Source organism: Monodelphis domestica, chromosome 4, assembly GCF_027887165.1.
Source record: "Monodelphis domestica isolate mMonDom1 chromosome 4, mMonDom1.pri, whole genome shotgun sequence".
NCBI lineage: Eukaryota > Metazoa > Chordata > Mammalia > Didelphimorphia > Didelphidae > Monodelphis > Monodelphis domestica.
In genome coordinates this window covers 431,380,961-431,402,858 of record NC_077230.1, presented here as the reverse complement: position 1 = coordinate 431,402,858, position 21,898 = coordinate 431,380,961, and the positions used below count along the sequence as shown (strand labels likewise).

Sequence of the window (21,898 nt, the reverse complement as noted above, 5' to 3'; positions counted from 1 at the left end):
AACTGCATATAAAGATGAGACCAGGGATCTGGAGGACATTCTGATTGAGATTTGCATTCAGATATGGAATGTGGTATTGTTTACTCTTGCTAAAGGAACACTCTGGATATGGTGACTTTTGCGGAAGAGACTCTTGTGGACTTCTAGTCTGAGATTGGAACCTGAAGGCTGACTCTTGAGTTCTTCTGGCTGGAGATTGGACCCCTGTTGGTGGTGAGCTTTGATTTCATCAGAACACCACATAGGGTGGTAGGCTATATAACTCTATACTTCTTTCCTACATTTCCCTCTCTTTACTCTCACTACTTTGATGTAATAAAACTACTTAAGCTATTAACAGCCTCATAATTTAATTTTAATTATTACAATTAGCTATGCCCCTAAGATTGGATGGGACTCCTGAAACTACTGGATCCAGCTGGGCTGCATAAAGAAGGTACCTCCCCCTTCATGTACATGTAAGGTAAATAGCCTTTTGTAACCTGGAATGCCTAGAGCAGGGCCAAACAGGATAGCTTGTTTTAATTCTGAGAGAGCTGAAAGGTGCTCTGCATCTAAATTAAGTGGTTTGGGGACTAAATTTTTTTTGTCAGAGCTTATAAGGGGTTTGGTGATTTCCCCATAGTGAGGAATCTGCTGCCTACAGAACCCTGTTGCTCATAAAACTTCTCTCAATTGTTTCTTAGTGGAGGGGGCAATCGATTTCTGAATAGCTTAAATATGCTTAGGGGAAATGGAGCAGACAATAGCAGTTAGAACAAACCCTAAATACTCAACTATGGGGAGATACCGCTGAACTTTTGCCTTTGAGACCTTATAGCCTCTCCTATGTAGCTCTAAGAGAAAATGCTTGCTCTCTTCCTGGAACACAGTGGCATTTGGTGTGCCCAAGAGCAGATCATCTACAATTTGTTTCAAACAGCTCTTCTAAAAAATATTTACTAAATCCTGTTTAAAAATTTTTGAGAACAGGGTCAGACTGTTGACAAATCCTTGTGGAAGCCTTGACCCTGGCCACTGGGAGCCTTTCCAGGTGAAAGCAAATATATTCCTGGAATTTTCATGGATAGAGATTGAGAAGAATTTTGAGCACACCCACCCACCACAGTAAAATATGTGGCTGTGTTGGGAATGGAGATAATTGTGATTGGGTTGGGAACCACAGCATGACTTTATACCATGATTATTTACAACCCTTAGATCCTGTACAAACCAATAGATATGTTTTCCATCTGGTCCTGGCTTTGGCTTTTTTAGGGGGTATCATATTCAGATTTGCATGAAATTCTTTGCTTAATTAATGAACCTGTCACTGGGGAAATTCCCTCAATTGTCTTTCTTGATAGGGGATACTGAGGAATGGAAGGAGGTGGACAACCATTTGTCTTAATATAAAGAGGAACAGCTGATTTGAGTAGGCCTGTATCAGAAGAAGATGTGGTCCAGAGAGACTCAGGTATATCAGCTGGGATTTCAAAGGTGTGTGTGTGTATGTGTGTGTGTGTTCCTTTACCTCCTGACTGTTTGAAAGAATTCCTTAGGCAGGTCTAGCATCATAGAACCATCTGGAGAACACGTTATTGTGGCTCTAGGTTTGCATAAAAGATCTCTCCTTAACAAATTTGTTGTGGAATCATGCATTAAAAGGAAATAATGTTCTACTGATAGGGGTCCCATAGACACCATTCAAGGAGAAAGCTTTGGGGACCTTTTGAGGTGTTCCTGACACACCTACTATACATTTAAAGGTCCAATATTATTATATTCAGAATCAGACTTAGCAAAATTGACCTGGAAGCTCCAGTGTCTAAGAGGTAATCATAATACGTTTTTCTCAACTTTCAGGGTCATGTGAGGTTCTTATTTTGGGGAGGGGAATTGTGGGAAGGAAATCACTTAAAAGACTGATATATATTAATTTAAGGTTGCCAAGGAATTCAGCTATGTAATTCCTTAATGAAAACTCAAGTCAGCAGTCAACCCTTTATGGAGTTTAATTACAAACAGGAAGAAGAAAGGTATTAGAGAGAGAGAGAGAGAGAGAGAGAGAGAGAGATAGAGAGAGATAGAGAGATAGAGAGAGAGAGAAAGGGGAGAGAAGGGAATAGGGCTTAAATACCCCCTCTGTTTAGGCTGGGCCAAAAGGCCCTAGCCCTTAGATAGCTGAGGCAAAGAAAAGAGATCAGTCCCTATCACTCACGTGACCAAAATGGAGAAACAGTCTCAGGGGCCTCCACCTTCAGCTTCCTTCAGAGCAAGCCTTCTCAGAGCACCACCTCTCAGAGCAAAACCTCTCCAACCCCCTCTAGTCCTCAGACCCCGCTATCTTTAAGGAAACCATCCAAGTTCCCTCCCCTCAGTTCTCACATCTACCAATCATTGTCCATGTCTTCCCTGTGCCAATGGTGGCTCTAGCTTAACCCAGGACCGCCCAGAGGTCTGGGCTTTGCACATGTCTGTTGAAGGTCATATTCTCAAATAATTAAATCTTGATCTATGCTGCAGCCCTTCCTAAATCCTGTTAGGACTGAGTAGGGTGGAAATTGTATTTTCCAAGACCTGGTTCTGTCATTCCAAGTATCTCTATTGTATCAATTCTAAAATCAATCATGACTCAAAGAACTTCCTGTTCTATGCTTAAGCATAGGTCAAAGCCCTTTCCATTGTTTAGCAAAAGGTTTCTGTCCTAAAGTAATCTTAAGAAGGGAGGAGGAGGAATCTCCCATGCCAATGGGGTTCACATTCCAATAGAGTTCCCACTATCAGTAGGAAATTTTTCAAGTATGAAATTTCCCAATGGGGAAATTTCCAACATTTATAAGTCTAAGAAAATTTTTAAAAAATTTATTTATTTATTTATTTTTTATAAAACCTTTACCTTCCTTCTTGGAGTCAATACTGTGTATTGGCTCCAAGGTAGAAGAGTGGTAAGGGCTAGGCAATGGGGGTCAAGTGACTTGCTCAGGGTCAAACAGCTAGGAAGTGGCTGAAGCCAGATTTGAACCTAGGACCTCCCGTCTCTAGGCCTGGTTCTCAATCCACTGAGCTACCCAGCTGCCCCCAAGTCTAAGAAATTTTAAGGTTTACAATACCCCCTGATGATCATTGGGAGACTAGTCTCCCCATTGATCATTTAACATAATCATTTTGTTGTTCTAAATGCACTTCTAAGTATAGATATACACAACATTCAATTTTCTAAGAGAAATTAGAATAGTGAGAGAGGAAATAGAAAAGAAAAGAAAGCAAAACCAATGTTTTGCTAGGCGCATTGACAGAAAGCCAAATTAGGGGCAGTCCCCTTTTGGCATAAATGTGTACAATTACAATAAATGTTCAATCAAAAGTTCAGTCCAATCAAATCATATCCAAAGTTCATTCTTGATCTTCTTGATGAAGTGTAGGTTTTCAGCATCTTTCTGCAACAGTTCATTCTCTGGATATAAAAGTTTCAAGCTTCTTTCTTGAAGATCATTTTTTCGAACAGAATAAAAATCTTTGATTTTTATAACAGTAAAATCTTAAAGAAAATTCAAAATTCTTGGATTTTTGTAAAAATGCAATCTCAAACAAAAAATTCAAAAATTCTTAGAGTTTAAATTAAAATACAATCTTAAACAAAAAAATTAAAAAAAAATTCTTACATTTTAAATTAAAATACAATCCCCCGTGAAGTAAGTATTTAAAAATATCAAGTTTAGCTCAGAATGCAATGTTCAGTTATGGGGGTGTATGTGTCAATTATCAAAAGAATAGAAAAATAATCAAAGACATAAGAAAAATTCAAAATAGGCCTTGTATAGGTCCAGTTTAAAGTAATTTCTATCCCACAAGTATGTAGGACAGAATGCAGTAATATTTCACTTAGCCATTTGTAGCCAAGACTACAGGAAGTTGCCATAATATAAGAAGACAAGAATTAGAATTCTATTTTGATGGGGAAATGTCATTCCCTCGTCTGATTTTTCTTTTTTCAGGGATATAGGGAGCCAGCATGATAGTCAAGCTTTGTACTTGTTTGAGTACTTCGTAAAGAGTGTAGATACAAGGAAGTCCTACGACTTAAACATAAGTTAAGCGTCGCAACCTTGAGTCTCACTTTAATATTTCTTGTGTGCTCTATTGGCACTATTTAGGTTTAGTTTGTGCATTAGTCTGCACAAACATTAATCACAGTCCTATAATATTTTATCAATAAATGGCAGGTTCCCATGGTTTAAAGCTTTTAGGCATATATTGATATTATAGCAAGAGTATATATATATTAACTTGTATTACTGCAGGAAAAAAATAATATTAATATTAATTATGTGTACCTTCAGTACAAAAAATGAGAAAAAATCAAATATTCTGATAAAAAAAGAAAAGAAAAGAAATAAGAAAAATAAGAAAAAATCAGTAATTCAATATATTCTTGAAAAAACAGCATCCATTTGTCTATGGATTATTATCTCCAATTCATATGATAAGATAGAGTCACAATTCATATGATAGGATAGAGTCAATCAGTCTCAGCAGAAGATGCTTTCTTCACATGTGAGCAGTGAATCCAAGAGTCTCTTTCTCCAATCTTTATAGATGTTGGAGTAGTTAATAATATTTGGAACGGTCCTTCCCATGAAGGTTGAGTTGCTCCAGTTCGCTTGAAATTCTTGATATAAACTTTATCTCCTGGGCTCAGGTCATGCAGAGAAAAGTCTAATGGTCCGGCTTGTACTGCAGCTCCGGATTCATGAAGTTCACGTAGTTTGTGCTGTAACTCCTGTATATAGGAAGCAATAGTAATATCTCCCCCTAATAGTGATGTATAAGCCGGGGAGAAAGGCTTAGCCTGTATAGGCGGATGTCCAAAAAGCATCTCAAATGGTGAAATATGTAAGTCTCCTCTAGGCCTGCTTCTAAGATAAAATAGGGCCAGAGGGAGAATTTCGGGCCATTTTAAATGGGTCTCAGTGCATAATTTGCCAATCATAGTCTTAAGTTCTTTATTCATCCTCTCCACTTGGCCTGAGCTCTGGGGGTGATATGGAACATGGAATTTTGGAGTTATCCCCAAACAAGAATATATTTGATTTAAGACAGAATCGGTAAAATGACTCCCTCTATCGGAGTCAATACGTGCTGGTAGGCCAAAACGAGGAATAATTTCCTTTAAAAGTATCTTTGCAACAAAATCTGCTGTGGCTCGGGTCGTAGGAAATGCTTCCGGCCATCTGGTTAGTTGATCTACAATTACTAGACAAAATTTATAACGTCCAGCCTTTGGCATCGTTATGAAATCTATCTGTAGATGTTCAAAAGGTGTGTAAGCCAGAGGACGTCCCCCAAAGGCTTTTCCACGATATGCATGTTGGTTATATGCCTGGCAGATAGGGCAGGCTGAACATACTTTAGAGGCTATAGTAGTTATACCGGGGGGGGGGGGGGGAAGGGGAAGGATGGTTGGGAGGTGAAAGAGTGGGGGTAGGGAAGGTGGGTGGGTGCCAGGTAATGGAAAGGGAGAAACTATACACGGTAAAGGTAGTTGGGTTGAGGGTCAGATGGTAAGGTAGGATACAGAGGTGGGTTGAGAGGAAAGGAGATGTGAGGAGTGGGAGGTGAGCAGGGGAGGTAAGGGGGAGGAATGGAAGGAGTCAAATCTTAGCCTTGATCCAGAGAAGGAACCTTCTTGTGGGCAGTCTGGGAAGAAGACAGGGTGTCTGTCTTGTTAGATTTAATCAAGGGTTTAGGAGGAGAAACTGAAAGAGTTAAGCCTGAATGGTCTAGATCCAAAGAATGAATAGCCTTCTGGCTGGAGGACAATGAGGGCAATGTGTCAGGCTTTTCAGAGTTAACCAGGCTATTTTTGGGGTACTGGGTTTGGTCGACTTCTCAATGTGGTATGCCCACAAGAGCCAGTAGCTATATTCTTTAGATTTCTTGTTATTAATGGCCAGTTTTAATTCTTTTAAAACTTTGAAATCAAAACCACCATATCTTGACAAGCTAAAGGATTTTTGTGTCCAGGCTTTGTAAAGTTTTTTCAATTCCTTTTTTGTCATTGAATCCTCATTAGGAAACCCTTGTTCATTCCAACTACATAGAATCTTATCTAATTTAGAACTCTCAGGCACTTTTCTGGTTTTATTCTGTTTATTTCCCATAATGTCAGGTCTCATGCTTGAATTTAGAAGAAAAATTTCTAGGCTTTCTGTCCTGATCTGCCTATTGGAAAAATTTGAGATGCAACTTTGAATTTTATTGTAGAGCTACTAAGAAATTGATGGAAGGCAATAGTACCAATAATAAATACATATAATAATGATTATTAAAAATCATTATGATGTTTGAAATAATGAAACACTGAATTAGTATATTAGATTGATTGCTATTGCATTGAATTAGGTTGATTTCGATTTTGTTCAATTTTATTAATTTGACTTAATTCAATATTATTAATTTTAAATTATTGATATTTATTTTATTTAAATTTATTTGATTTTATTCAATTCATTTTGATGTATTCAATTATATTTAACTTTATTATTAAATTTATTTATTTACTTTAAAAATTATTAAATTGCCTGCAGTTTTACTTCCTGTCTGTAGATGGCGTTACCCTAGTTTATACTGGCCAGGGAGTAGGGTCCCCTAGGGCTAGAGGGTGGGGCATCCTAAGGATTAGGAAGGAAAATGGTTTGGGTACACACATGATCTAGTATGCTAGCATTTGAATGGAGGGTGGGAAAAGCCTTAACCTGAGGCCAAAAGGTGGCAAGGAAGGTTTGGGAAGGAAAAAAACAAAGCAAAGATTTTCTACTTAAGGCAAAACAAAACACTCACACTCACACTCACACACACACTTCCTTGTGGGCAAAACCACCCCTCTGGGTATGACCTGAGTTTTAGCTAAGAGATTGGGAAGAATTACCCCCACAGGGGTAAAGAAGATTCCAGGTGGGTCTCCAGGCTTGGGGGGCTAGGGCTCTAGCTCTAAGGGGTGCTTGAACTCCGAGGCTTTACTGGGGAAAGACTTGGCAGGGAGCTGCTTCATTTAGCTGGCCTGGGAGGGTAAAAGGCAGAGAAAAACTGGTCTGGGGATGCAGAAAAAGCTTGGGTGGAGAGCACAGACTGTGGCCAGGGTCCCCTTCTAGGATTTTGTTTTTAGTAGTCCCTGAAATGCTTCATAGGATTGTGTAGAGGGAGTTTCATACCCTTCTCCTCCTGGATTGCCAGCCCAGTTCATCCCACCTCTCTCCACTTCCCTGAGCCGGCAGGGGAGACAGTCAGAGAATCCTGCAAGATGAGCTACATGTGGTCAGACTTAGAGTAGGAAAGAGACTTTGAATCTATGCTTAGCTACTTTTTCTATTTCAAGTGATTATTAATAAACTTTATGGAAAAGAAGAACTTGGAGACATTAATCTTAATCTAACAGAATGGCAACCACTATTGGAAAAAGAACTCTTCATTTTCTTTTGAGAAAGCTTTTGAGTATAGACTAGGGAGTAGGTGACTTGTGCAAAACCACATTTCTCTCATGCTGCTGCTCCTGCTTGCTTGTGCTGAAACGCCAGCTTGCTCCGGCCACTTTCATGTGCTGGATTCACCTTTGCTGAGACAGATAAGCTGCTGCCTCCGTTTTTGTGCCTGCTGCTTCCCTTGCAAGCCTGCCATGTGGATAGGTAAGAACTCTCCCCCATGGGCCCCCCCTTTTTTTAGCTTAGATAAGGGTGGGGTGTTGGAAAAAGGAGCCCAAGTTGTGAGGTTTTCTTGGACACACCTAGGCTGCAGTCCCACCAAAATCCAAGTGAGTCCCAAGCAGCTCTGGAATCCAGCAGGAACTCCTAATCCTTCCCAGCCTCCCTAAAACTCAAGGCTTTTACTGCCCTCAAATGAGTCTAAAGACCAGCCATTATGGGAAATAAGCAGATCAAAACTAGTAAAGTGCCTGAGGTCTCTCCATTATATAAGTTACTATGTAGTTGGAATGACCAAGGGTTTCCTAGGGAGGCTGGGATGACAAAGAAGGAAGCTAAAAAACTGCAAAGCCTTGATGGATAAGTCCTCTAGATGGTCAAAGTATGGTTCCTTTGACTCTGAGGTCTTAAATGATTTAAAAATGGCCATTAGTGACAAAGATTCCAAAGATTATAAGTACTGGCTTTTGTGGTCATATCAATCAGTCATACCCAGTCCCTCAGTGTCCTCCTTCGAGGAGACCTTTCTTTCTTGGAATCTGGACTATTCTGACTTAGCTCCTTCAGTCGCTCCTCCTAAACCCTTGATTAGATCTAGCAAGAAACACACCCTGTTATCCCCCCTCCTGGACTGGGAGGAAGCTTCTCCTCCTATCCCTTGGGCCCTCCCCTGTCAGACCCTGCTCATCTCCCACTCCTCCCATCTCCTTTCCTCTCAATCCACCTCTTTACCCTCAGCCCCCATCTGACTCTTAGTCCCACTACCCTTACCCCAGAGTTTCTTCCTTCCTGTTACTCAGACCCCCACACATCTTCCCTGTTACTACATGAACCATCCTTCTCACTCTCTTGGCCATTGCCTTCCCTGTCATCCTCCCCCTGACCAACCACACCCATCCTACTATGTCTCCCCCTCTCCTCCCTGGCCCCGCCCCCACTTAGTCCATCCTAGCTCCTCCTCTCCTCCCAGCCCCCAACCTCAATCTCCACCATTCTCCCTGCCCCACCCTGATCCATTCTCCATGCCTCCCCACCCCCTGACCATCCCCTCCCTTTCAGCTCACCCACTCACCCTTCCCCTACCCACTCCACTACAACCCAGATTACAACCCACTCCATTGCAACCCAGTCCACAAGCCAAGCAACAGTTATCATAGACAATTCAAATGGAGGCCTGTTCCCTCCAGGGGATGGTCCCACTTATAAGAAGTAGGAGAGCCTGATGAACATTTGCCACCATACATCTTTATCTCCACAACATTGAGAGCTTTAAGGAAAAGACCCCCTCCTTTGAAGATGAGTCCATTGTAATCACAACTGATTTTGAAAGCATTTACCCCTCTTATAACCCCACAGTCCTGCTAACAGAAACCCCTACTGGAAAGTGTATCACAGATGCAGAGATCATTAATGAAGGGCTTTCTGTTCCCCAACTACCAGAAGCCCCAGCTGTATTTCATTGCCCTGCTTCTACAGGTGGAACTGACCCTGTCTCTAGAGGGAACCACCAGGCAGATACTGCAGCAAAGTGCGCTGTTTGAGAAGTTTCTGAAATTTTTAAATTTTGACAACTAGTAACAATTCAAATTGATCTCTCATAATGATCAGGGAGTGAAAAAATGGAAACAAAGGTTTAAAGCAAAACAGATCAATGGGGTATGGCTATCATTTGAAAAAAAAACCCTATTGCCTAGAAGTTTTTATCCCCAAATATGCTTATCTGTTCATAAGAATGGCCACTTTGGCACTCAGGGTATTGTAGACTCTGTTAAACAGGTACGGAGAGCTCATGGTATGATCACCATATCCTCTAAAATATGTGCAGTTTGTCCCACTCAACATGCTTTTCATGACAAAACTTTTGGTGGGCATCCTCTGGCTTACACATCTTTTGAGCATTTACAAATTGACTGTATTACCATGATTAAGACTGGACATTATACATTTTGTCTGGCCACAGTAGCTTTTGTTGCTAAGCTGTTCTTAAAGGGAGATCATTCCTTGCTTTAGCCCACTAGCATGATTTGATTCAGACAGGGGAATCCAATTTACTGTTTTATCTAATTTATTCTTGCCTGGGGATCACTACGTAATTCCATGTATCATATCACCCCCAGAGCTCAGGCCAAGTTGAGAGAATGAATAGAGAACTTAAGACCATGATTGGAAAATTGTGCACTGACACTTATTTGAGATGGACTGAGGTTCACGTCTCCAGGGGAGATCTACATATATCACCATTTGAGATGCTTTCTGGGCATCCCCTCATACAGGCTAAATCTTTTTCTTCTGCATACACATCATTACTGGGGGGGGGGATATTTCCATTGCTCCTTATATTCAGGATTTACAGGTCAAATTGTGTACACCACTCCATAAGCTATTGAAATTGGAGAAATGAACTTTTGGATTCATTGCTCACATGGGGACATTGTATTGACACTGAATGACTGTATCCTGTCATATATATTGTATTTGCTGATTGTTTTAAGATTTAAGGGCTTGTGGGACATAAATCACTTTAATTGGGCTTTGCTGATGATTCAAGGACCTGTTACAGGTTTATTATTTTTTTTTACTCAGAATTTTATGCATGTAAGATTTTATTTTTTAAATTATTATTTTCATTTTTTAATCCAGAATTTAATTTTTGCTCTTTTATTGGGGATTTGGGGGGGGGTTGTTTTCTTTTTGGCAATTGATTCATATACCTTCTAACTCAGCTATGTTTCCCAGGGTGATTCTGGTGTTGGTCAGCCCCCTCCTCAGGGAGGTGGGGGAGTGTGTAATTATCCTAAAATCCAAGGTTTAAATCTTTTTGAGAAATCTCAGGAAAAGAAACTTGTCAACACCCCGAATCAAGAAAGCAGATTTTTTTGGAAAAGGTGCTACAAGGATGCCTGTGGAGATCACACTCTGTATGAAAAGATCCAGAATGAATTTTAGGATATAATGAACTGAACTGAAGGGGGTTGAACATACTTATTCTGAATGTTGTAACCTTAAAATTTCTTAGACTTATGAATGTTGGAAATTTCCCCATTGGGAAATTTCATACTTGAAAAAATTTCCTACTGATAGTAAGAACTCTATTGGAATATGAAACCCCTTGGCATGGGAGGATCCTTCTCCTCCCTACTTAAGACTACTTTAGGACAGAAACCTTTTGCTAAACAATGGAAAGGGCTTTGACCTATGCTTAAGCATAGAACAGGAAGTTCTTTGAGTCATGATTGATTTTAGAATTGATACAATAGAGATACTTGGAATGACAGAACCAGGTCTTGGAAACTACAATCTCCACCCTACTCAGAGTAACAGGATTTAGGAAGGGCTGCATCAAAGATCAAGATTTAATTATTTGAGAATATGACCTTCAACAGACATGTGCAAAGGGGACAGACCTCTAGGCGGTCCTGGGTTAAGCTAGAGCCACCATTGGCAGAGGGAGAGATCGACAGTGATTGGTAGATGTGAGAACTGAGGGGAGGGACTTAGATTGTTTCCTTAAAGATAGCGGGGTCTGAGGACTGAGGGGGAGATGCTCTGAAGGAGGGCTGAGAGGAGAGAGATCCTGGAGGGAGAGTCCTGGAGAGGTCTTGAAGGAGGCTGTGGAAGGAGAACTCAGGAGGAGTCAGGAGGAGAATTCTCTGGAAACATTTCTTGAAAGGAGGCTCTCTTGAAGGTGGAGCCTGAGGTTGGCATGAGAAGCCTTACCTAGAGAGATCTCGGGTGAGTGATAAACCAACTGACTGATTTATCTCTTAGGACTGAGGTCTAGGCCTTATTGGCTTGAGGCCCTTCATTCTTATTCCTTTCTTACTTTCTCTCTTTTTCTATTGATTAATCAGTGTATTACAAATTAAATTTCTCTATAAAACCCAGTTGGCTTGGGCATATTCATAAATTGGGAATACATTCCCTGGCGACCATCTTATATTTATATAAAACCAAGACACAGTAGAAAACATATTTCAGTGGTCATAATTGTTATATATTTCCCTTGCTCCCAAACATTTTAATTATCACAGTTTATGGCTCCCACTCTCTTATCTACAACTATTTAATGCTCAAAATTATTTTAAATCTAACAATGTAAACTCTTATGCCAAAGGGGACTGCCCCCTAATTGGCATTTTGTCAATGCACTATCAGTTATTTTTTGTTTTCTTCCTCTTTTCTTTCCCTCTTATCCCCAAGTTGTTGTAATTTGTCCTTTATAAAGTACAATAGGTTATGTACCTTTAGTCATAAACTTTAGTGGTATAAGTTAGTTGTATGAAATGATTCATTGGGGACACTAGGCATGTAAATCTGGGAGATTTCAACATGCTTATCTCCCAAGAGAACCACAGAGGAGATTGTGTAGAGGGACTTTTATCCCTTCCCCCTTCTGGATTGCCAGCTCGGTTCATCCCATTTTTTGCATGCCAACACTGGCCAATGAACGTAAATAAGAGGGTGTGGGTGGACCTCACCTCTTTCTACTTCCCTGAGCCTGGCAGGGGAGACGGTCAGAGAATCCTGCAAGATGAGCTACACATGGTGAGACTTAGAATCTATGCTTATCTGCTTTCTCTATTTTAAGTGAAACAGGATTAAGGAAGCAGAAATTGATGTGGCAGAGTCTGGAGCCCCCATGGTAGTGAGTCAGCTTTAGGACTAATATTGCTGCTCTCCCCAGTGGTCCACCCAAGTTAATTCTGGGGGCACATGGGGGCTCAGAAGGGGCCTTGGGACCCCCCCAATCCCCTGACTCCCAGGAGCAAGATAATCTTTAAACGTTCTTTAAAGGGTTAGAGACTTAGGAGATTTTGGTGCACCTGGTTTGAGTTAGGAGTTCCACGTGGTCATTGTCAGGCAATCAGAGCTTGTTAGTATCCTGGCTCTTTTTGGGGAAAAAAAAACCCACCAAAAAGCTAAAAGCTAAGCAAGTTACCCTCCCCCACTACTCAACCCATTCTCACCAATCCAGAGCTCTGTACCATGAGGCAGGCTATAGCTTTGATCAGTCCTGATCACTGGCTCTGGTTGGCGTCTTGGCATTTTTTTACCTAATCTGACCCGAGTTTCTAACAAACTGATTTAAGAATAGAGAGACTAAAAAGTGAAGAAAATGAAGAAAATGAAGGTATTTATCCAACCTTTATTGTCGCCAAATTGTAATAATTGAAATTATGAGGCTGATAGTAGCCTAATAACTTGATTGAATCAAAGTAGTAGTAGTAAAGAGAGGGAGAGAGAGGAAGCAGGCAAAGAGGTACTTGGCTTCCTAGTCTCTTTGCTGCCATGTTGGACCTGTGGCGAACTCCAACAATGGCTCCTTCTGCTCTTCACGCTCCAGCCAGAAGGCCTCCATAGCCGCCTTGGTCTCCCCTCATAAGCTGTTTTCTCCACCCACTGGCTCTCACACATCCCATCTAAGGAACCAACCGTAGCTGCTTAATCTGCCTGGCCGCCCAGGGGAAGTGCCTGTGGGGTCAGTTTCCTGTCTTCTTGGTTTCTTAGTTCTTTAACTTCCTTTCTCGGAGGCCTCATCTATACCTGAATTTATTCAGGGGTCTTTGACCTCCAGGTCCCTGAGAGATGATGTTAAACAAAGCGACATAGTGGAGAGAGAAGTTCATATAAAGTTAAGAGAGAATTTAATTAATCCTCCGGAACTATCATACTACTTAGGTCACAGGAACCTTTCTAGTTCACAATGGTTTGGGGAGCTTCTAGTTGGCATAAATCTTCAAAGGATCAAACAGTCCCTGAACATGCTATAATAGTTAAAAATGTGGTTTGCAAAAATAATATTTTTTTAAAAAGCATCGTCTCCATATACAAAATTAACTTAAGTCAAAATGCTGTTTAGTAGCTTTATTTACAGCAAGTAAGAGATATTAAAGTGGAAAATATAGGAAAGAGGTAGAAAATATCACCTACCTAAAAATACCCCAAGTCCTTACCCAAGTGCCTCCAGGCCACGAATGCAAATCCGAGTCTCACCAGTCCACTAGAGTGTTTCCAGTCATATGGTCCAATAACCAAAAGCTGATGCCAAAGAGGCTAAGCTGCAAAGGGCAGTCTCTTATGCCTCTCAAGGAGGCAGGAATCTCACCTGAGTAAGTGTCCCTCTTCAGCCCAAGTCTCCAATGTAAGAAGCCAAATCTTCACCAGAATCCAAAGTCCAGATCAGGAAACTGAAATCGGATAAGCCAAAAGATGCTGAAAACTGCCAAGAACCTTCAGCACACATGAGACTAAGAGCCCTCAAGAAGAAAGAGTAGAATAAAGACCCTGAATCTCTCTCAGGCTCCTGCTTACATATATTTTTTTTCCACCCATAAGCTCTCCTCCTCATCTGGGGGGAAGGGGGCAGTGCTTGTGGCCTGTTAGGGCATGAACTTTCTTTGTTAGTGACTTACTATGTGTAAAGTAGGCATACTTTAAGTTCTTGATTGATTAACTTAAAATGGACAAAAGGCATAAAAATTCCCTTTCACAATCCCCCCTGTGATTCTATTGGGAAATGAGCATGTTGAAATCTCCCAGATGTACATGCCTAGTCTCCACAGTGATTCATTTCACATAACCAGCTTATACCTCTAAAGATCTTCTATAAGAGTGTATACAAAACTGTACTTCTAAGGGGAAATTTCAATAGTTGGAGATAAGAGGGAAATAGAAGAAAAGAGCAAAACCAATGATTGCTAGGCCCATTGACCAAAAACAACAACAACAAACAAACAAACAAAAACCAATTAGGGGGCAATCCTCTTTGGCATAAGAGTTTACATTCAAAATAAACGTGTTCAACCCCCTTCAGTTCAACCCACTACATCCCAAAGTTCTTTCTGGATTTTCTGATGCACTGTGTGGTTTCCACAGGATTCTTTATGGCACCTTCTCCAAACAGTTCACTTTCTTGATTTGGGGAGTTAGCAAGCTTCTTTTCCTGAAATTTTCTTTAAAAATTTTTAAATCTTGGATTTTTACAAAAATTATACAATGCCAAGGTTATTTTCCTAGGATTTTCTTGGGTCGAATGTAGACTCACTATTCCCAGTGAACCCAGTTCCTTCAGCAGGCTTTCTAACTACAAAGACCTAAAGCTTTTTTCTTCCAATAGAAGTCTTCAATATCACTCATTAATATAATATTCTTTTAAAAATATTTTATTATTTTATTTCCCCCCCATAGTTATATGATTCTTCTTCTCTCCTTCCCATCTTCCCTCCCCCTCCTGGAACTGACAAGGAATTCTACTGGGTCCTACGTGTATTATTACTTAAAAGCTATTTCCATATTATTCATTTGTGCAATAGAATGATCTTTTAAAGCCAAAACCACTAAGCATATACCCATAGAAACAAGTGATAAATCATTTGTTTTCTCCTGGGTCTCTACTCCCACAGTTCTTTTTCTGCTATAATATTCTAATCCACCAACTACGTATCTTACAATACGATGGCCAACACTTGACTATTATGCTTGATATCTTATACTCAGTGGAATAACCAGATCTAACACTCTATTATAATTGCAGTTACTTATCTAAAGGATATTAATTTGTTCATGATCAATAATATAAAGGCAATCAAGCAATTTTCATTTCAATATATATATAAACTACATTGTAGGAAGTCAAACAAACATGAGGGGCCAATCAAGTTTTCTTGCAGAAGATGAGATTTTTGTCTGCACCTGAAGGAATCCAGTGCACTCAGGAGGCAGAAACTAGTGTAGATAATAGTAAAGGCTGTGGGGAGGGGGCAGAGGAGCCTGGGAAAATGCAGGATCAGGAGATGGAGAGGCTTGTGTGAGGAACAAGAAAGCCCAGTGCCACTGGATTTGTAGAGTAGGAAGGGAATAAGGGGAGAGGGAAGGAGAGTAAGGGGGAACTGCCAGGGGGACCAGGCTTGTAGGTGGCTGCCCAGGTGGAATACCCAGCCCTGGGGTGCTTTAGATGCCTGGGAAGAGGCTGAAAAGGGTTCACGCTGATGCCAGTGGCTTTCTAGATAATAGAGAGCAGAACTTGGGATGGAGAGGCTCGCAGGGTCCTTTGGGCCTGGCCTTGGGTGCCATTGGAGGATAGCTGTGATCACAGGATGTCAGAGGCAGGGCAGGCTGGGCAATGGGGACTACTAGGAACTGCTCAGACTAGACAAGTTCCAAACCAGAAGCTGTCTACTTGCCTTGGGCCTGAGGCCTCCCTGCATTCTTCCCTTTGAGCCCAGGTTTCTCTGCTTTCCTTTGTCGCTGGAATCTTTCTGCTTTCTGGTTCTAGCTATACCGGAATGAGGACCTTTTGCTGCCCTGCTTCTGGGGGCTGCCCTCTCCACTGGGCTTTATCTTTCCTGTCTGAACTCTTTGAATGTTCTTCAGGTATATCAGGAGCAGTTCTCCACCCCAGACCTGGCTCTGCCCCTTCTACTGTTGTGGGAGAGGGAATTCGGGCTCTGGTCCAAGGAATTGCAGCTCAGGCCCGTTCCTCTCCGGACATGAAGGTGTCCTGAATGATGTTACCATAAGCTAGTCATGGGGGTGGAAAAAGCTACTGTGGGGGCCGAATAGCCCTGTCAGGCGTAGGGGGCAGTGGATTGGCTCCTGTAGGGTTCTAGGTTTCTAGATTGTGTTGAGGGTCTGAGGAATCGTCTTCCCATGCTTGGAAACTCTCTGCCTGTCCTCAGACTATTCCTCCCTTGGAGGTTCCAGGGACATTCCAGGCTGAAAAATAGGGAGTGGGTCAGGAAGGGGTGAAATGGAAGAGTTTCCAATCCCAACTATGCCCTGTGTTTTCCCTGGAACACATGGGAAAGTAGGAGAGCCCTGCCAAGGGGCGGGTGATTGTCGGATCTGGCCACTGGCTTGTCCGTTATTCCTCAGTTGGCCTCTTAGCTTCTTCTCTTGACTCCAGGTTTCCATAGTTACGCGGCGAGGCTTTGATCCTTTGCTTTTTATAAACAAACTGCTTTTGAACATTAATTTTAATGGAATTAATTTCGCTTTAGCATGACTAAGGCCAGAGCTCCAGATTTGCTGTCCCCTTCATCCCAAGTTATGAAACTAAGGGGAACCTCCCTTCTTTTGTTCATCTAAAAGGGGCAGGACTGGCAAGCCATGATGAACCTTGACACATTCTGAGAGTTCTGGGCCAGCCACAAGGCTGGGGGAAGCTGGGACTGACACCTTCCTTGTATGGACAAGGACCGGCTTCTCCTGGGATGAAGTAATGAGGCAGGAGTTGAGGTCTCCTAAGCCCCCCTCGGTGGTTATTTATGCATCTGAGATGTCAGGGGAGGGACTGAGTGGGGAGCTCACCAGGGCAATATATATATTTGTTATCTCTCATTATCTCTCTCTCACACACGAGAGAGAGAGAGAGAGAGAGAGAGAGAGAGAGAGAGAGAGAGAGAGAGAGAGAGAGAGAGAGAGAGAGAGAGAGAGAGAGAGAGAAGGAGAGAAGGAGAGACAGAGAGAGGGAGAGAGAGAGAGAGAGAGAGAGAGAGAGAGAGAGAGAGAGAGAGAGAGAGAGAGAGAGAGAGAGAGAGAGAGAGAGAAGACCTGTGCTAGAGGAGAGTACTAAGAGTACTACCTTTTTTTTCTTTTAGATTTTGGAGAGAGTCAACAGACCACATTAAATGACCAGTTAATCAATAAATAATGTAAAATAAAGAAATTCTGCCTCTTGAGAATTCCACTCATTCCACTCTCAGTGTCTTTCTTTTGAATTAGCTCAATCTATACCAAGTTAATAAAATGTTATATTTTAAAAGATGAATGCTCCTTCCTTTCCTCATCATATTTACTCTTCCTTCTGTGTAACTAAATATAAAATGACTGAATATATTCCAGTAACAAATGGTATCCATCATAAAGCAAAGGTGGGATGTTTTGGCTTTGGCACGTCCTAGCCAGTCGTTCCCCAAATTCTCAATATAGCCCAAGACTAGGCTTCATCACTTAGCTAGAGTCAGAGTCTGATCCCATATAACTCCGTGGAATCCTCTTTATGCTTTCATCTAGATAAGAGTATTTCAGCCTCCATGGAAATGAAGCAGAGAATCCCTCCTTCTTTGTTTTCTCCTCATTAATCACTGCTAATATTTTCCCTCTAGAATACACAGTCCATGCTCCTTTCTCAGAAACTCTTACCAGATCAATTCTGACACTTGAGATGAGGAGGAATTTCAGATCACCTTCTCTCTTTCTCCTTCCACTTCACTCAGAGAGCACTTCCCAGCTCCCTGATTCTATAAGGAAAAGCATTTCAGAGTAAGATACTTCTCCAGGTTTTACTCTTCCAACATGATTCTCACATTAGACACAAAATGCTGTTGTTAGTATTCCATTAGGCTTTGAATGACGGGTCTCCAGTGCTGGCTCTGGCCCTCTTCAAGGTTAGGAGTTTGGGTAAATCCTTTCTGTGCTTCATTTTCTTAAACTCAGTTGATCAGGGTTGTACTAGATGGATTCTGGAGATTCAGCTCTAAGACTTGTGACTTTTGCTGGTTTAGGGGTCAGTAACATTCCAGGATGTGGCTGTGGACTTCACCCAGGAGGAGTGGCGCCTGTTGGACCATTCTCAGAAAGAGCTGTACCTGGAGGTCATGCTGGAGAATGTGCAGAATCTACTCTCTATGGGTAAGAAGCATTTCCTCTCTGAATTCTGAATCTGCCATTAAGGGAATGTCTTCATTCCAAGTCAAATGTATAGGATTTTGTGCCTTTGTCAATCACTAAAAAAATAAAAACTGCTGATCTTTGCCCTGGGTTTTCCTCCTGCCTGCTTTTCATTAAAAAAAGTGAAATTAATAAGAATCCAAGTCATTCCCCAATTGACAAATGGTCAGAGGTTGTGAATAAGCAGTTTTCAGATGGAAAAATCAAAGCTCTCACTAATCAAAAGAAAAAAAAATGTGATAAATTCCTCTTGATTAGAGAAGTAAATTAAAAGAACTCTGAGGTACCACTTCAGTCCTACCAGATTGGCCAGTATGACAAAAAGGAAAATGATAAAGGTTGGAGGGGATGCAGCAAAATTGGCACCCAATGCATTGCTGGCGGAGTTGAGAACTGATACATCAATTCTGTGCGGCAATTTGGATTGACTCTGAAGGGGTTATAAAACAATGCACCCCTTTTGATCCAGTAATACCACTACTAGGTCTGTACCCCAAAGAGATCAGAAAAATGGGAAGGATCTACTTGTAGGAAAATATTTGTAACTGGTCTTTGGGTGGTGGCAAAGATTTGGAAATTGAATGAATGTCTATTGGTTGACGTATGACTGAACAAATTCTGGAATATGATGGTGATAGAATACTATTGTGCTGTAAGAAGTGTTGACTTGGATAATTTCAGAATGAGTTGGAAAAACAGAATGAACTAGTGCAGAATGAAATAAGCAGAACCAGGAGAACATTGTGCACAGTAACAGTAATATTGTGGAATGATCAACAGTGATTGACTTGGGTATTCTCAGCAGTACAATGATCCAGTACCATTTTTCAATTGTTTTTGTTTCGAGGTTATGGTTTTATATGCTTACTTAAAATAAACGAAATAAACATCCACATAATTGACCATATCAATAAACAAACTATCAGAAACCACCTGATTATCTCAATAAATGCAGAAAAAGCCTATGCCAAAGTTAACACCCATTCCTATTAAAAACACTAGAAAATATAGGAATTGGAGGACCCTTCCTCAGAATAATAAACAGTATTTATTTAAAATCATCAAGTACCATCTGTAATGGGGATGTTAGGAACCTTCCCAATAAGATCAGGAGTGGAGCAAGGATGCCCATTACCACCACTGTTATTTAATATTGTACTAAAAAATGCTAGCTGTAGCGATTAGAGAAGAGAAAGAAATTGAAGGGATTAAAGTAGGCAGTGAGGAAACTAAACTATCCATCTTTGCAGATAATGTGATGGCATACCTGGAGAACCCGAGAAAAATCAACTAAAAAGCTGTTGTAAATAATTAATAATTTTAGCAAAGTTGCAGGACACAAGATAAACCCACATAAATGATCAGCATTTCTATATATTTTCAACAAAACTCAGCAACAGGAGTTAGAAAGAGAAATACCATTTAAAATCACTCTAGACATTATAAAATATTTGGGAATCTATCTGCCATGACAAACTCAAGAAATATAGGAACACATCTATACAACGCTTCACACAAATAAAACTAGATCTGAATAATTGGAAAAACATTAATTGCTCATAGGTAGGATGAGCTAGTATAATAAAAATGACAATCCTACCAAATTAATTTACTTATTCAGTGCCATACCTATCAAACTACCAAGAAACTTTTTTTATAGAATTAGAAAAAATTGTTACAAAGTTCATTTGGAAGAACAAAAGATCAAGACTATCAAGGGAAATAATGAAAAAAAGCAAACCATGAAGGATGGGGGCCTTGCAATACCAGGTCTTAAGTTGTACTATAAAGGAATGATCATCAAAACAATGTGGCTAAGAGACAGGAAGGAGGACAAATGGAGTAGATTTGGGGTAAATGACCTCAGCAAGCTAGTGTTGGATCAACCCAAAGACCCCAGCTTTTGGGACAAGAACCTACTATTTGACAAAAGCTGCTAGGAAAATTGGAAAACTGTGGGAGATATTAGGTTTAGAGCAACATCTCATACCCTATACCAAGATAAATTAAGAATGGGTAAATGACTTAAATATATAGAAGGATGTTATAAGTAAATTAGGTGAACATAGAATAGTATACATGTCAGACCTTTGGGAAAGGAAAGAATTTAAGACCAAGGAAGAGATAGGGTAGCTCACAGCCCCTAATTCTGCCTAGTCTGGAGAGTTTATTCCTATTCCTCCTTTATTCTTTCTTCAAATTGCAGGTCACATAGGAATGGAAAGGAAGGGAATAAGTATTTCAAAATACTTGCTCCATGCCTGTTATTGAGTAAAGGAGTTAATAATTATCACTAATTTCATAACATCCCTGTGAGTTTTTGTTCTCAATTCACAATTGAGGCAGAGATTGTGACTTCAATATATAATATAAATAGCTTGTCCAGGAGCACCCACTTACTATCTCTCTGAGACTGGATTAAATTTGTTTTTCTGACTCGCAAGTCCTGATCTTTTATCCCTTTACTACCAGCTACCTTTAATTTTTAGATAATGGAGGTTGTGGAATGTGTCTATCCTATTACAAGAGGTAAGTAAAGATGGAATTTCCTTATTGCAAATGGTTTCCATGACCTCTGACCTCCTGCAAATGTCCCAACAGTGAATACAACAAAAACCATTCTATAGGTCTTATTTGCATGCCCCCTTTCCATTAAGAAAACCATATTTAGTAGAGGACTTCTGGGTTGAGATGGTACCAGAGTAGAAGCAGGGCACTACCTCACCTCTCCACTGATTGAGATACAGTGCCTCAAAATGACAAAACCAACGTCAAACAAGTGAAGGAGTTCCATGGTAGTGCAGAGCACAGAAGGTAGGCAAAGTTAGAGCATTTTCACACTAAAAGGGGGCAAAATTTTCCCCACCAAGGGGCCAGCTCATCACCCCTCCCCCACTTAACCTACCTTGCCAGAGTCCGAGCTATCATGGGACAAACTTCTAAGTTCTAGGAGAGAGGCTGGCTGAGGTCAGCACAGACTTACCCCTAAGAGAAATGAGACTTGGGACACTGGGAGGCTGAGGACACATGGAGATAGGGCACAAAGCTTGGGCAGAGAGGGGCGGCTCACAACAAAATGCCACAGAGACCTGAAAAAGTGCCTCTGGACAAAAACCTCTCCAGTGCTCAATTCAGGGACTTGCCTACACTACACACCCAGACCTCTTCCAGACAATCTTAAGTTTTCAGGGGATGGACCTGCTCATAAGTGCAGCAAGACTAGGGACCCCAGGAGGTTGAGGAAATGTGGAGATAGGGTGTGGAGCTTGGGCAGAGAGGGGTGGCTCACAGCAAAATGCCACAGAGACCAGAAAAATAGGCTCTGGGCAAAAACCTCTCCAGTGCTCAATACAAAGACTTGCCTACACTCCACACCCAGACCTCTGCGAGGCAACCCTTAAGTTCTTAGGGGCTGGACCTCACTTAGACTTCTGACCAGGAAAGAACAAGGCAATGGCCACCAACTCCAGGGTACTACAACCCATAACCAAAAAAAGAAGAAGAAAACTTTAACCTTTGATAATTTTATGAAGAAAAACCCAGACTAA

The 21,898-nt window shown here is 41.0% G+C and overlaps 1 protein-coding gene across 24 annotated transcripts in view; it reads left to right on the top strand.

Annotated features, from left to right (window-relative positions):
* Nucleotides 1-21,898, top strand: part of LOC103094100 (zinc finger protein OZF-like) — a 62,383-nt gene that overhangs the window by 7,477 nt on the left and 33,008 nt on the right. For 7 of the 24 annotated variants that reach the window (XM_056825476.1, XM_056825465.1, XM_056825467.1 and 4 more), the window contains 4 exons: nucleotides 96-249; nucleotides 373-463; nucleotides 1,347-1,456; nucleotides 18,185-18,311. In XM_056825476.1, the coding sequence (XP_056681454.1) occupies nucleotides 1,436-1,456; nucleotides 18,185-18,311 (148 nt within the window). In that variant the 5' untranslated portion in view covers nucleotides 96-249; nucleotides 373-463; nucleotides 1,347-1,435. The other 17 variants (XM_056825475.1, XM_056825460.1, XM_056825457.1 and 14 more) reach the window with 10 other exon arrangements.